This window comes from Excalfactoria chinensis, chromosome 2 (genome assembly GCF_039878825.1).
Source record: "Excalfactoria chinensis isolate bCotChi1 chromosome 2, bCotChi1.hap2, whole genome shotgun sequence".
NCBI classification, from domain to species: Eukaryota; Metazoa; Chordata; class Aves; order Galliformes; family Phasianidae; genus Excalfactoria; species Excalfactoria chinensis.
In genome coordinates, this window is record NC_092826.1 from 138,053,100 (window position 1) to 138,066,445 (window position 13,346).

Genomic DNA, 13,346 nt, shown 5'->3' on the forward strand with positions numbered 1-13,346 from the left:
CATTTCCATTGCAATGCTCATGTTTTGTTCTGTTTCTCCTTTTTTCTTAGCAGCAAGGAAACCTCACAGCGAATTGCGAACCCATCCGCTGACGTACGCATACAGAGGAAATACATTACTGACAAACCACATTTATAGCCAGATATGCTCATTATATATACCTAAAAATATACACAGTACCTGAATATATAGACATCCACATATACACCCAAAGTTAAAATCCCGAGCTGGGAGTCAGCTGTGAAGGAGAAGCAGGGGTTTAAATTGGGGGGGGGGGACACCAAAGCTCCTGTCAATACAGGGCAGCAATGAGCCCCCCTGCTGCCTGCAGTGGGTGTAGTGTTGAGGGGCTTCCCTGCCCTGTGGCTGTGCTGGTGGGCAGGGAGCCGTGGCTCTCACCGTTCACATTCATGCAGGGGTAAATGTTGGAGGGTTGATGCAGGCGAGCGATGCTTGGTGGGTTTAGTGCTGGGGAGGACCAAGCTGGCGGCAGCAGCAGCTCCCTTTGGCTGCATTGGGTAGGGGTGAAAATAGCAAAGGGAGAACTGGAAGTGGTGCTGAGCCCAGCGCTGTGCCAACAGGGACATGGGGCAGCACCTGCAGCCCTGCCAGTTTGGCCACAGGAAGTTTCCTTGCGTGGCTGCCATGAAATAAAACGCATTGCCAAGACCTTTCCTGGCGCAGAAAACCCCAAGACGTTGATCTCACACACGCTGGGGAAATGTGGTTTCCCACCAGCCCCTTGCAGGGATGCTGCTGCAGGTATCTCTGCTCCCCAATGCAGCCACGCATCTCCAGCGCTGTCAGAAACGGGAGGCAAGTGATCCCTTTCCTCCTCCAAGATCCCGGCCGCTCCGTGTCAGCTGCCTATTATATCCCAACGTAGAAAAGCCAAAGCTTATTTTTGGTGACATCTCCTGACCGTGAAGCTGCATCCTGACAAACCAACGCCTCGGTTTGCCTCCTCTGTTGAAATCCTCAGGCTGTTGTTGCCTTTGTGTGGTTGACACTCGACGCTCTTCCTCCAACGTGTGTTCAAACGCTCCCATGGTTTAACAGACTTTTTTTTTCCTCCTCCCAGTTTCTCCATCGTGCGGCTCTTGTGGAGAGATTTGCCCCATCTCAGCTGAAGAAAGCACTTGGAGAAGCCAGCAGTGGCTTGTGCAAGGAGCAGCCGAACACGCAGAGCCTGGATATGGTCATATGGGCCTACACTGGTGGGGTTCTGCCTGCTTTGGTAGACTGGGTAAGATCTCAAACAACCCGAAAAAGACCATTGCTGATCAACCCCTTGGGATACTGGGGTCCTTAATGCTGACGGAATGGTTTACAAGCGTTCTTCAAGTCATGGAGGTGGCCGTTGCCGTGTTGCAATTAGGAATGTTCCCTCCTCAACCCACAACAGCACTTCCCAACGTTGGCCAAAGCACAGCCAACGTGGCTCAGAGCTGTCGGAGAAAGGAAGGATTTGCTCAGCTGTGGGTCTGTGCAGAGGCAAAAGCGGGAGGAAGGCAGCTCCTTGCTCATAGCAGCACATTCACGCTCACATGGTAGTTCAGTTGATCCTTCTGGAGCCCTCAGCCCAAGAGCCAAGGGTTGGGGGTTGGGGGGTGATGGTGTCAAGTTTTGTGTGTGTTTGAGCACCTGGAGGTGGATCTCTCTGGCTATCAGAGCAGGAAAGGCCGGCTGGAGCTCTGCCACAATTGTCGGTTCCCAAGACAGCTCCTCGCTGCTGCCTCCTCAGATGGTCAGCAGAGGGATGCAGCCCACCCCGACCCCCCCTTCATGGCACACCATCGGGGCCATGAACGTCCAACGGTTGGTCTCCGGGTCGTACATCTCAACCGAGCTGAGGTTGGATTGTCCATCATAACCCCCGACGGCGTAAAGGCGGCCACAGTTTGCAACCAAAGATACTCGGCTCCTCCGGGTGTTCATGGGGACAATCAGATACCACTGATCTGCCACAGAGCTGTACACCTCGGCGATGCTGAGGAAGGCAGAGCCGTCGTATCCCCCGCAGACAAACATCTTGCTGCCCAATGAGGCCGCCCCGTGGCGGCAGCGCTTGTTGAGCATGCTGGCCACCGGGTGCCAGGTGGCAGTGTGCTGGTTGTAGTACTCCACCTGCAGACACAGGGATGGCACAGCATTAAGGGGAAGCTCAAGGCAGGCGTCCATCATCCAACGGCAAACTGTGCAGGAAAAGGGTGTTAGCGTAGAAGCATGGGATCGTTGGAGTTGGAAGGGACCTCTAAAGGCCATCTAAGTACAGCTCCCCTGCATTGAACAGGGACATCCACAGCTCCATCAGGTGCTCGGGGCCCCATCCAGCCTGACCTTGTTTCTTGGTTTCATATATTCCAATTTCATAACGCTATGAGTTGGGTGCCACCAGCCATTGCCATACAGACCTCGTGAGACTCCCTGCTCTCCCAGGCAGCACGTTGCAGTGGTTACATGAGAAGAGGAAAGGAAAAGGGAGGGAAGAGGAGCAGAGACCCCCCAACCTCCCCCCTCAAACCAACACCATTTTGTATGCCCTGTGTTTCTGGAGAGACCATTAGATGGATCCCTCCTGCAAGAACTTCAGCACTGCTCCAAACTCATCCAATTCAGCAATGAGCTGAGACAAGCAGATTTGCAGATCTTGGCTCTGCGCTACTTCAGGCTGCAGACAATCATCTGCACTTGATCTGCTGGGTGAAGTGGAAATATTTATTGCTGCTCCCTGAAAATCCCTTAATTACAACTTTCTGAGGGCAGCACATTAGTGAAAACCCAACTCGGATACTGCTTCCTGCATTCTCACTCCCAGGCAGATGAATGAGCCTTGTCTGTCCCACACTAAATCCTGCTTCAGGGGACACACAGAGAAGCAGCATTCACACTGCATGAACAGGAAATGGCTGTCTACAAGGGCTGATAGTGACAGGACAAGGGGAATGGCTTTAAACTGAGACAGGGGAGGTTTAGGTTGGATATTAGGAGGAAGTTTTTCACCCATAGGGTGGTGATGCACTGGAACAGGTTGCCCAAGGAGGCTGTGGATGCCCCATCCCTGCAGGCATTCAAGGCCAGGCTGGATGTGGCTCTGGGCAGCCTGGGCTGCTGGTTGGTGACCCTGCACATAGCAGGGGGGCTGAAACTAAATGATCATTGTCCTTTTCAACACAGGCCGTTCTATGAGTCTATGGACTTACACTGTTGAAGATCTGCAGGCCGTCGTGCCCTCCCGACACGTAGATCCTGCCCTCGAACACAGTGACACCAGCAGCGCTGCGGTTGGAGCTCATGGGGGTCACCACTGTCCACCTTGCCAAGAGAGAGGAGAGGTTAGCACGGCAAGCAGCTGCTCCACAGGCAGCAGGAGGATAAGCTGTAAGGCACACAGAGCTCTTACTTGTTTGTTTCTGGAGAATAGGACTCCACGGAGTTGAGCGAGGAGTTTCCATCGTACCCACCGCAAACGTAGATCTGCCCATCCAGCACCACCGTTCCCATCGCACTGCAACAAGCAGCAGAACCACCAGGTGGTTTGGGTTATGGTGTTAACAGTCTACGGGGCAGCAAATCCACTCAATCCGCCTCATGATACTATGATACTATGATGATACTATGTGCTGTCTGCAATCACCAGCTTTACGACGCCGTGTCTATTGAGGGTATTCATTTGGGGTTTGAAGTGGATGGGGCTTAAGGTCTCTGTCCTTGGAGGTGCTCGGGAACAGAGGAGATGTGGTCAGTGGGCATGGTGGGGTCAGGCTGGGAGATGGATGTCACCACTGAGAGCCTCGTGCCTCAGATTCCCCATACTCAGCCTCTTGCAGTGCACCCTTCCCAAGCAATCCACGTCTCAGACCACAAGAAACAAACCAGAGCAACCATGATGATAAATAAGCACTGCAAAGCTTGCAGAACAGCGAGCAATTTAGCAGCTCTCATTGACCAGGCATGAGTGTGAAGGAAACCACAGCGAAACCCATGGAAGCCAGGAGTATGTTTAAACATGGGAGCAGCCCCCATGTTGCGGTGGGGAGGACAATAATCACCCAGCTTAGTAGGTGGGTTATCAAAATAACACAGGCTGTGCTCCCAAACCCAACCACAAAATGATCCCGAGGGTGGTCATGTACTGTGGCAGCTTTGGTCAAAGCCAAACACCTTTTGTTCAGCCCAGACAGAGATATTTACAGCTATCCAAATCTTCTCTTTTCCAGCTGTGATTCTCCAGTGCTTTCTGGTAGGGAAAGACGATCCTTGCAGTGGCCAGAGATAGAAAGTTGTCCCTTTTTACCAGTAAGAATCAGCACAAGAGCCCCAAATGTGGTCAAACAAACCTTTCCTGTTTCCACATCACTCCATTCCTCTGCTCCATTTATTTTTTTACTGTGTCCTCTCATTGGGCATCCACCATCACCCCCCCAGCCTTCCTACGACCTCACTTTAATCCCTCCAGCTCCAAAGCCGCACATTCGGTGAGCCTGCATACCTTCGTTTGCTGTTCATGCTTTCCACTTTGGACCAGGAATCCATCTCAGGGTTGTACACCTCCACGGTGCTCAGCCTCAGCTGCCCGTCGTACCCACCGATGGCGTAGAGCAGCCCATTCACGACGGCCACACCGACACGGCTCCGCGCCGTCGTCATCGGCTGGCACTTCTCCCAGCGGTTGGCAATGGGGTCAAAGACTTCAACCACGTTGAGAGAGTCACCTGCATAAAAATTTGCTACTCAAATTAAAAGGGGGAGACCCATTCTTCAGCCTCTGCAGCACGGTGCTAACGAGCTGCTGGGGAAAATTAATTCAGCTGCACTCCGTGATGCCCGAAGGATTGTAGTGGTGCAAACCCTGCCTGCACTGTGCAACAAGGCTTGATGAGTCCTAGGCTTGAGCAAGCGGGGCCTTCTGTAGCCTCGAAGGGGCAGCAGAGATCTACGCTATGCCACATCCATTGGTGCTTCTGCTTTCTGGAAATACAGCTTCCCTTTAAGTCACCCACGTTGTGGTGTGAAGGAAGAATGGCCATCCCATAAAGCAGCACCCAGCATGGACCCATTACACAGACCCTACCTCAGCGAGCCATTCTTTGGCAGATTTTTAACCCCTCCCTCCCCCCAGTGGACATTTCCCAAGCAAACAGTTTAATACTTCCTGCCCCTTATCACACTTGGGAGTGGTGTCACACAAATGCGTTGTGACTACAGCTGTGATCCTGCAATCCCAAACTGCATAGCTCTCTCTTTACCCTGGGGAGAGGATGTGCAAGGTACCTGCTGAGTTAAGTCCTCCAACAGCATAAATCAGTCCTGCAATGGATGTACAGCACCGAGGACGGGTCTTGAATGCTGGGAGGTGCGGTCGACGCTCTGGCATGAGGTGATAATCTTTTGCTTCATCCACAAGATCTCTGAAACCAAAGTGAGGTATATTTCAAGAGCTTGGCGGATGCTGGTTCCCCCTGTGATGAAAGCTGACCGTCTTAACTCAGGTTCAGGCAACTGATTTTCTGCTACCACAGCTGATTCTTTCAGAGTACAACCACGCTCCTGCTACCTCCATTGACGCCACCATCCACTCTAAGGTCCTTTGACCCCACGTCCAGGCCTCACCTGCACTTGTGGCAGCAGCGCACCAGGTCATCTTGTTGCACTCTGTCAGTGAGAAACTGAGGCCGACAAAGGGGCAGGCGGATTTTGGAGAGGAGCTCAGGCAGGAACAGCTCCCTCTGGTCTCGTTCATAGCGTATCCATGCTAGTGCAGCTTCAAACACCTGCCGGAACAGAGGCAAGGGAAGTTGAAGTTGGTTTTGTTTGCTGCTTTTTTTTTTTCCCCATGTTCCTCCTGCTGCCAGTTGTCTGATGGAAAAGAAACCACATATTGACAATGATCTTCTCATCTCAGATGACAGTTGGAAGAGAACAGTGATGGTCCATGCTGCACCAGAGAACTCTCCTGCAGCATGGCTTTGGCACTGCCTGCTTTGCCTTGGCTTAGTCTGTAGTAACAATGATCTACCCCCGTGGAACGCTCAGCTGGTCTCTCTAGGCTCCCACCACAATCACTGGAGACGCAGACCTCATCCGAATACCATTCATCTGCCCTGTTTTGGATGGTGCTTTGCAGTAAGATGCATTGTGTTCCTGACTTGAGATTACAAAGAGAGCCTGGTTTCCTGGAGACATGTACCCTTGGTTCAGAAGACTCTCTCTGTTAAAACCTGAGTTGTCTGCTGGGCCACTTCTAAGAGATCCATTAAAGAAGCCCCCTCTTACCCTGCATGGAGGTAGTGGTAGGGCTGCTCTTTAGTCACCTCCTCAGAAGGAGCAAGACGGGTTTTCTGGCTCAAGGACAGGCTCTGTTTCTCCTGCACCGACAGATTCTCAAGGATGATGAAACATCCCAGAGTGGATCAGCCCATCTAGAGGAGCTTCCCAATGACATTATAATTCATTATAAAATGATCCAGAGCTTTTTACCTGGGCTGGAAGGAGGCTCCTTTTACCTATACCCTCACCCTCCAAGGAAACAAGTGGCTCTGCTGAGTGCTGTACCCACACACACACACCTGCTCTTCAGATTTCACATTGAGCTCATCCCGAGAAACGAGCTCCAGGACGTCCTCAAAAGGCAGTGCCAGGAACTCCTCAGACATGGACACCTCCACGAAGTGCTGGTGAATGAAGCTGTTGGCAGCATCGTAGAGCACAGCGCACATCATCGTCTCTGCAAACTGCCGCACGCCCAGGCAGTTCTTTGGGTGAAGCCTGGCAAAGGGGAGGGAGAGCAAAAGTAATGGCAGGTTAATAAAATGATGGCAAAATAGCGAATGGGTTCAGGCAGCATCGCAAACAGACCCAAAGGATGGAAACCACAACCTAAAATCTCCCCCTTAAACCTGCTAAGCAGCACTGGGCAGGCTGCTGGCTCTGCTTTAAGGTCATGGGTTGTTGGTTTGGGGGATGTGTGAGGCCATGCCCAGCAATCCCTCTCCCACATCTCTGCCTCCTGGGTTGTGTATCTCTGTAAATCCAGTGTTAGATAAGGCTGCATTCGAGCTCACAGCACAAAAAATGTAACCAACGGGTATTGGTTGTAGGTGTGCATACAACAGAACACAACCGTGACATCCTCTTAAAGCCATTTCCTGATGCAAAGGAGGTTTTCTCACCAGAGATGCTTTTGCAGCTGGAGGTTACATGGTGAGAAGCACTGCTACAGTTTGGAGCAGCTCCATAGAGCTGTTCAGCAGCATAAACAACTGCAGAAGGTGATACTCACCACAAGCAGGTGCTCTACAGAGGCAGCAACGTGATCTGGACACTTCTGTCCCAACGAGGTGCCCTGCCCAGCACTGGCATGTCACCGCTCAAGAAGAGCCACCAGTTGTGTTGCTTTGTGGCACTGATCAACAGATACTGAAGTACATGCTGTTCACATGGGGAAACATTTGGACCCAGCTGTTGGCAGTGGTGTCCAGATGCAAGCAAGGATGTGAAACCACTTGTACTCGCTCTGGGGCAAATGCCCTGATTGAAATTACTGCCCTAAAAGCAACGCACAATGCTGATGGAGGGGGACTTTTACACTAGGATGACCTTAAAAGCTCACACAGCTACTCTACGGAGCTCTGCCTCTTGCATTCCCATGCACTCCAATCTATGCAGGTCCAAAGCTCATGCTTGTGCATTCCTCTTTGGTTTTGAAAGAAAAATATACTCATATAACCTCATTTTAAACAAATAGAAACTCACGATTCACATGGAACAGTAAATTGGAACATCCTGAAACAGAGGAAACAGTTTTTTTCTCCCCAGTCCATAGTTTTCATCCTATTTAGAAGTGATGTAACAACTAGAGGAGACGCTGCATTCAGTATGTGTGTTTAATCTCCCACCATGGAATATAAAGAGCAGCTGCAGAGAAATCAGGCTGAGGAACGAGGGGGAAGCAAAGCACATCAGGTTCCTGGCACTGTCTGAAGCTGTGTGGTATGTTTCCAAGGAATAACCCTGCTTTGTGCTTTCCAGATCGTGCTGCTGGAATGATCTTACAGCCAAACATCAGCTAAAGGACTGGAAAAACTGGAATCAATTAACTCTGCCACTGCTTCCTATCCAACGCTGGGTCTGTTTGTCCCTCCCCTCCCATACAGTCAGCAGCAGGAAGGGGAACTGCTGGGAGGATGGGTTTGTTAATGGAGAGGCAGCGTTGTGCTGGGTACCTGGCTAACCCTGAACAAGGGAAATGTTTGCTCAGTTTTGCTGTAGATAATAATTACCACAGCTGGCCAAGGCCTTATACTGTCCCCAGCTGCAGCATCTTGCAAACAGTGTATTTTATAGACAAGGAGAACAGTGAGCCTCAGGAGATGGAGATCTTCTTATCGTGTTGGCTTAACCCAAGCCACAGAGATGACTTCTGCTGCAGAAGACAAGCAGCGAGCACGCTGACTGGCAGCCCCTTACCTCTCTCTGAGGAAGGTGCAGCAGGCATCCTTGATGTTCTGCAGCTGCAGGAAGCTGGCTCCCATCAGCAAAGACTGCACGTTCTGCTGATCAATCGCCAGGTGACCGTTGTAGGCAAAGTTGATCAGAGCCTCAAGTGCACTGAGCAATGGGGAGAAAGAGTGGGAGATCTACTGAATTCAATTAACCTGAAACAGGGCACTACTAACAGAACCATAGAATGGCCTGGCTTGAAAAGGACCACAATGATCATCCAGTTTCAACCCCCCCTGCTATGTGCAGGGTCACCAACCACCAGACCAGGCTGCCTAGAGCCACATCCAGCCTGGCCTTGAATGTCTGCACAGATGGGGCATCCACAGCCTCCTTGAAAATCCCTCCCTGTGCAGTTCATGGATGGCAAGCTTTCAAGCCTCGCACATGCAACACTAAGTCCTGCAAAGGACTTGTTACCCTGCTCAGTTGCCTGGGGAATTTACCTGGGATCCATCCCCTGCATGACGATCTCATCTTGCTTGCACTCCATCATGTCATTGGTGAACATAGCATGGAAGTAGGGGATGGAAGCTGCCAGCACGATCCGGTGAGCGCTGAATTTATGGTCCCCCACCTAAAAGGAGAGGGGGAAAAAAAGTAGGAGGGAAGGTCAGTACCATCCACCAGCCCAGATGATTCCCTATTGCACAGCTCTGCCAGCCTGAGGGCTGAAAGACAATTTCAATCAGCAAAGAACACTCTGTGTCTTTTCAATTTGAATTTCTAAGCTTGGTTTTCAGCCTCCTAATAGCCACAATGATGGCATTACAGTTCCATAGACAGAAAGCCAGTCACCTTTACCAGCACCACATCATCTCCTTTCAGCCCACATAGGCTCTGCTGCACCAGCTCACATTCACATCCTTTAAAAGCCTCCATGGAGAGAGGTTTGGAAGGAAGGTTCTTGCACCTCCAACTCCATTTCTCACTACAGACGCTGAAAAAGATTTTACCCTCTGCAAAATGACCCCCATCTTTGCTCTGATGACTCCTCTTCATTAGTTCGGAGTTATTTTCCCCCTGATTTCCAAGCTAACCTGACTCACGCTGCTTTACACCTATCTGAGCTTGTACAGAACTGCCTTTTTCTCCCACTTCAGCAAGATTTTCCCTTTTGAGCTTTGTTTCTGCAGGACAAACAAGCTGGTGCAGCGGGTGCTCTGCTCTTCCAGTCAGCCAAGAATCCTTCTCTGCACCTCTTTTGTTGCCCTTTTATGTCCAAGCAGCTTATTAGCAAAAAAATATTACTTGCATTTGAGGTTTTATGCTTAAATCCAACCCAGTGCCTTGTGTCCTCCTTTAAGCCCAGATCTACTGCACTCTGTAAATGTGACTTCCTGGGAGTTTAGAAAGCAAAATCCCCCAGCGCTGAAGAAAAGAAAGAGGAACTGAGCACTGCACAACACGTGTAAGCAAGAGATGGGACTTTCCCCTTCTCTCCCTGCTCTGCTAACTTCACCCTACAGGAGATGACCGTGGCAACCGAATGCAGTTCAGTTTTGTGCAGAGCTGTGCTGCTCCAGTGATGTGCAGCCACAGTTCCACCCCACGATGTGATGCCTCCTTAGAAATAATGCACCTGGTTATTGCAGAAGCCATCGCTTACACAGTCAACACAGCAAGATTCCAGCTGGCTTAATGAGAGCTGTATCATCACAGGGAAGAAAAACCTTGTGCTGGGCAGCACCACCCATCTGCTCAGCAGCTCCCAGGGACAGGCGTGTTCCCTGGTTGGGTTTCACCCTTCTTTAAGGTTTCACCTTGTGGAATGTCCCATTTAACAGGGTGAGAACACTGGGATGACCCCGCACCGGTAATGGCTGGGCCAGCTGCGTGCTGCCATTAGCACCAACCAAGAAGTGCTGGGCAAGAGAAGGCACGTAACACTGTTTTATTTATTAACTCGCTCATGCAATGACAGAAGGGCCCTTGAGGAGATTTATGAGCAGAGATCTCCAGTCCAGAATCCATCATTACGTTTGTACCATCAGTGCTTAATGACAAGTCCCGAAGGAACAGCTCAACTTCTCGCTGCAGGCAAACGGCAATACCTGTTCTTCCTGTACGAGGCGAGAAATACTTCTGAGGTTGAACACGGCACATGCCCTCTCAATTCATACTTGCCTCTTATGATTCAGAATGTGCTTCCCATCTCCAGAGACAAGCCACCTCTGAACACAGAAGTGTGCTCTCCTGCACGTGTTGTCCACCCAATGGAGTCACGCTACACTTTGATGCCAATTTCTGCTCTCCTTGCCAGTGGTTCATAGATCCACAGAATAACCCAACTTGGAAGGGACCCGTATGGATCATCGAGTCCAACTTATGTCCACCTGCTGGCTTTTTAGTGCTGGCATTAGCTGACCATGGAAGAGCAGCTGCTGTAACCTACCTGGACTTGTGCAAGGCTTTGGACACAGTCCCACACAGCTAAATTGGAGAGAGAGGTGTTTGATGCATGTCAACCTCACAAGGTTCAACAAGGCCAAGTGCAAGGCGTTGGGTTGGGGCAATCCCAGCTATGAGAACAGACTGGGAGAAGAACTAAAAACACATGTCTTTCCTGACATGGCACGACATTGGCACTCCAGACTCAGCGATGATGTTGTAGGAATGAAGCTGGTGGCTTTCTGTTAGGGGAAGTAAATGAAAGCAGTGCAGGCACGCTGTGCAATCAGCTTGCTTGCCAAGCACGAGGAAGCCAAGCGCAAAGCTCAGTGCAGAAACGCGTGGTTTCTGCTAACGCTTCAGGTTTAATATCTACACGGAGTGCTAAAAATACTCGTCTTCATATAAGGGAATTGAGCCCAGAGCAGCTGAGACGTGGGGACAGAAGAGAGAAAATGACTCCAGCTCCTTGCTTCTACAGGACAAGATTTCCTTAAGATCCTTACTGTGTTGAGACGGAGTCCAGGACTTCCCGGACCTGGATCCCAAAAGAATGGAGCAATAGCAGAAATTTGGCCTTAGTAAGTCAAGTCCTGTTTTCAACAAAGGAAAATTAACAACGACCACAGAATAAGGTGCGCCCCTGTTTTCTCCCTCCGTTTATTCACGCTTGTTTCTTCCAAATCATCCTAAAATTATCCCTTATGTAAACACTTGAGCTGCTATGGGGTGCTGCCAAAGGGAGACTGAAAGGGCGGATGCTTGCATGGAGTACCTCCAGCAGGAGCTGACTTGCAGCTACTGAGAAGGCAGGAAAGAGAAAGGCTTCTCTGGTCTGTAATCTCAGCCATCCACACGGGGTTAGGAGCTTTAGCACTGCACGGTGCACACTTCCTAAGCCTTGAGGAAGACACAGGGCTCAGTTATTACCCAGTGACGCTTTGCTTTCACATGGGCAACCAGGAGCAGATTTCCCAAGGCTGAGCTGGAATAATCAGAGATCTGACAGAGCCAGGCACATCAGCACTTCTTCCTCATAATCACGTCTTAACCGCGCCGCCTGATGCTGCTGAGGCTCCCATAGAGCAACACAAGCGGTGGCAGTGTGGTTTCTGAGAAAGGAGAACCAATTCCACACCTCCCTCTGGATGAACTGAATGCTCATCTTGCTTGACAATGGGAAATGATTGCAACAAACAAGCAGGAGCACCGATACATCCCCATAACGTTAAGCCCATCTGTACAGTAAACGCTTCTCTTGCTGAGAGAATGGTTGAGCCCACGCCGATAGCAGTAAAGAGGTCACCAAAAAACAGAGCCATGCCACAAAAGCAATGCTGGTTCCTGTTTTAGCTGTGAACTGGGATGGCAGTCACACTCTGAACCCAGTTGCTGTGCTGGGCAGGTGTTTTTCTTTCTTAAGCTGATGGTTTAGAAGCAGCAGAGTGAAAATAAGGCAAGAGACCCACTGCAGCGCTGCAATGTGCACTGGGATCCACTGCAGGCTCTTCCAAGTACCGACCTGAAATGCTGCATCCTATCCCTATTGGGATTCTATGCTCTGTCCCTGCCAGACGATTCCCTTTGCATGCTCCTATGCAGGATTCAGCTTCCTCATCCGATGCAGAACGCGTTCCTGAGCAAGGTCAAGGCAAAGCAGCTTTTACGTCAGCCGTGCCCAGCAAACTGATTCTAAGGCACTTCCGAAGTTCAGCTAAGAATAATTACCCTCCCAACACGCAGCAGTGCGTGCTGAGCAAGCTGGAAGAGACACCTTGTACTGAGCGATGGCTTGGCTCTCATACAGCAGCAGCACTAATTCAATTGCTACGGGACGCGCTGGCCAGCACTGAACAATCTGATTGAAAGAGGCAGGAAATTCTGACACGATGGCTCAGAACAGCCCAAGCCATCCAACTAATGGAGGATTCTGTCCGGTGAAAGCTGGACTGCTATTCGAACCAATGTGGAAATACCACTGCCATCCCTCTGGCAAACACATTACGTGTTGTTTAGGATGTCTCCCAGTTGCTCTGCAAAAAAAATTGTAATTACAACACTGGGGTGTTATCTGAGATGCTCCAGGACCATGACAGTGTTTCTTGTCCACCTCTGGATGAAGCAAAGCAGATGGACTGAGTGAGAGAAGCCTGTTCTGGGCCAGCCATAGCCTCACCGCACAGCTGCAGAGAATCACAAAGGTTGGAAAAGGCCACTGAGATGCCAAAGTCCAACCCCAACCCACTCCATCATCCTCACTGACCACGTCTTTCAGTGCCGTATCTCCACTGCTCTGGAACACCTCCAAGGACAGTGACAACACCACCTCCCTGGGCAGCCTGTGCCAGTGCCTGACCACACCTTCTGAGAAGAACTGTTTCCTAATATCCAATCTGATCATCCCATGGTGCCATCACCTCTCACCCTACAACCTCCTCTCTAGCAGCTGTAGA

The 13,346-nt window shown here is 50.6% G+C and overlaps 1 protein-coding gene across 2 annotated transcripts in view; it reads right to left on the minus strand.

Annotated features, from left to right (window-relative positions):
* KLHL18 (kelch like family member 18) overlaps window positions 1-13,346 on the minus strand; it is a 14,786-nt gene continuing 1,440 nt past the window's right edge. Inside the window, exons 2-10 of one of the 2 annotated variants that reach the window (XM_072327642.1) lie at window positions 8,949-9,079; window positions 8,470-8,610; window positions 6,570-6,768; window positions 5,614-5,774; window positions 5,275-5,411; window positions 4,493-4,715; window positions 3,404-3,508; window positions 3,204-3,315; window positions 1-2,127 (exon numbers count right to left, since the gene is read on the minus strand). In XM_072327642.1, coding sequence (XP_072183743.1) covers window positions 1,741-2,127; window positions 3,204-3,315; window positions 3,404-3,508; window positions 4,493-4,715; window positions 5,275-5,411; window positions 5,614-5,774; window positions 6,570-6,768; window positions 8,470-8,610; window positions 8,949-9,079 — 1,596 coding nt within the window. In that variant the 3' untranslated portion in view covers window positions 1-1,740. Of the gene's footprint in view, window positions 2,128-3,203; window positions 3,316-3,403; window positions 3,509-4,492; window positions 4,731-5,274; window positions 5,412-5,613; window positions 5,775-6,569; window positions 6,769-8,469; window positions 8,611-8,948; window positions 9,080-13,346 lie in introns of both variants that reach the window. The other variant, XM_072327641.1, reaches the window with a different exon arrangement.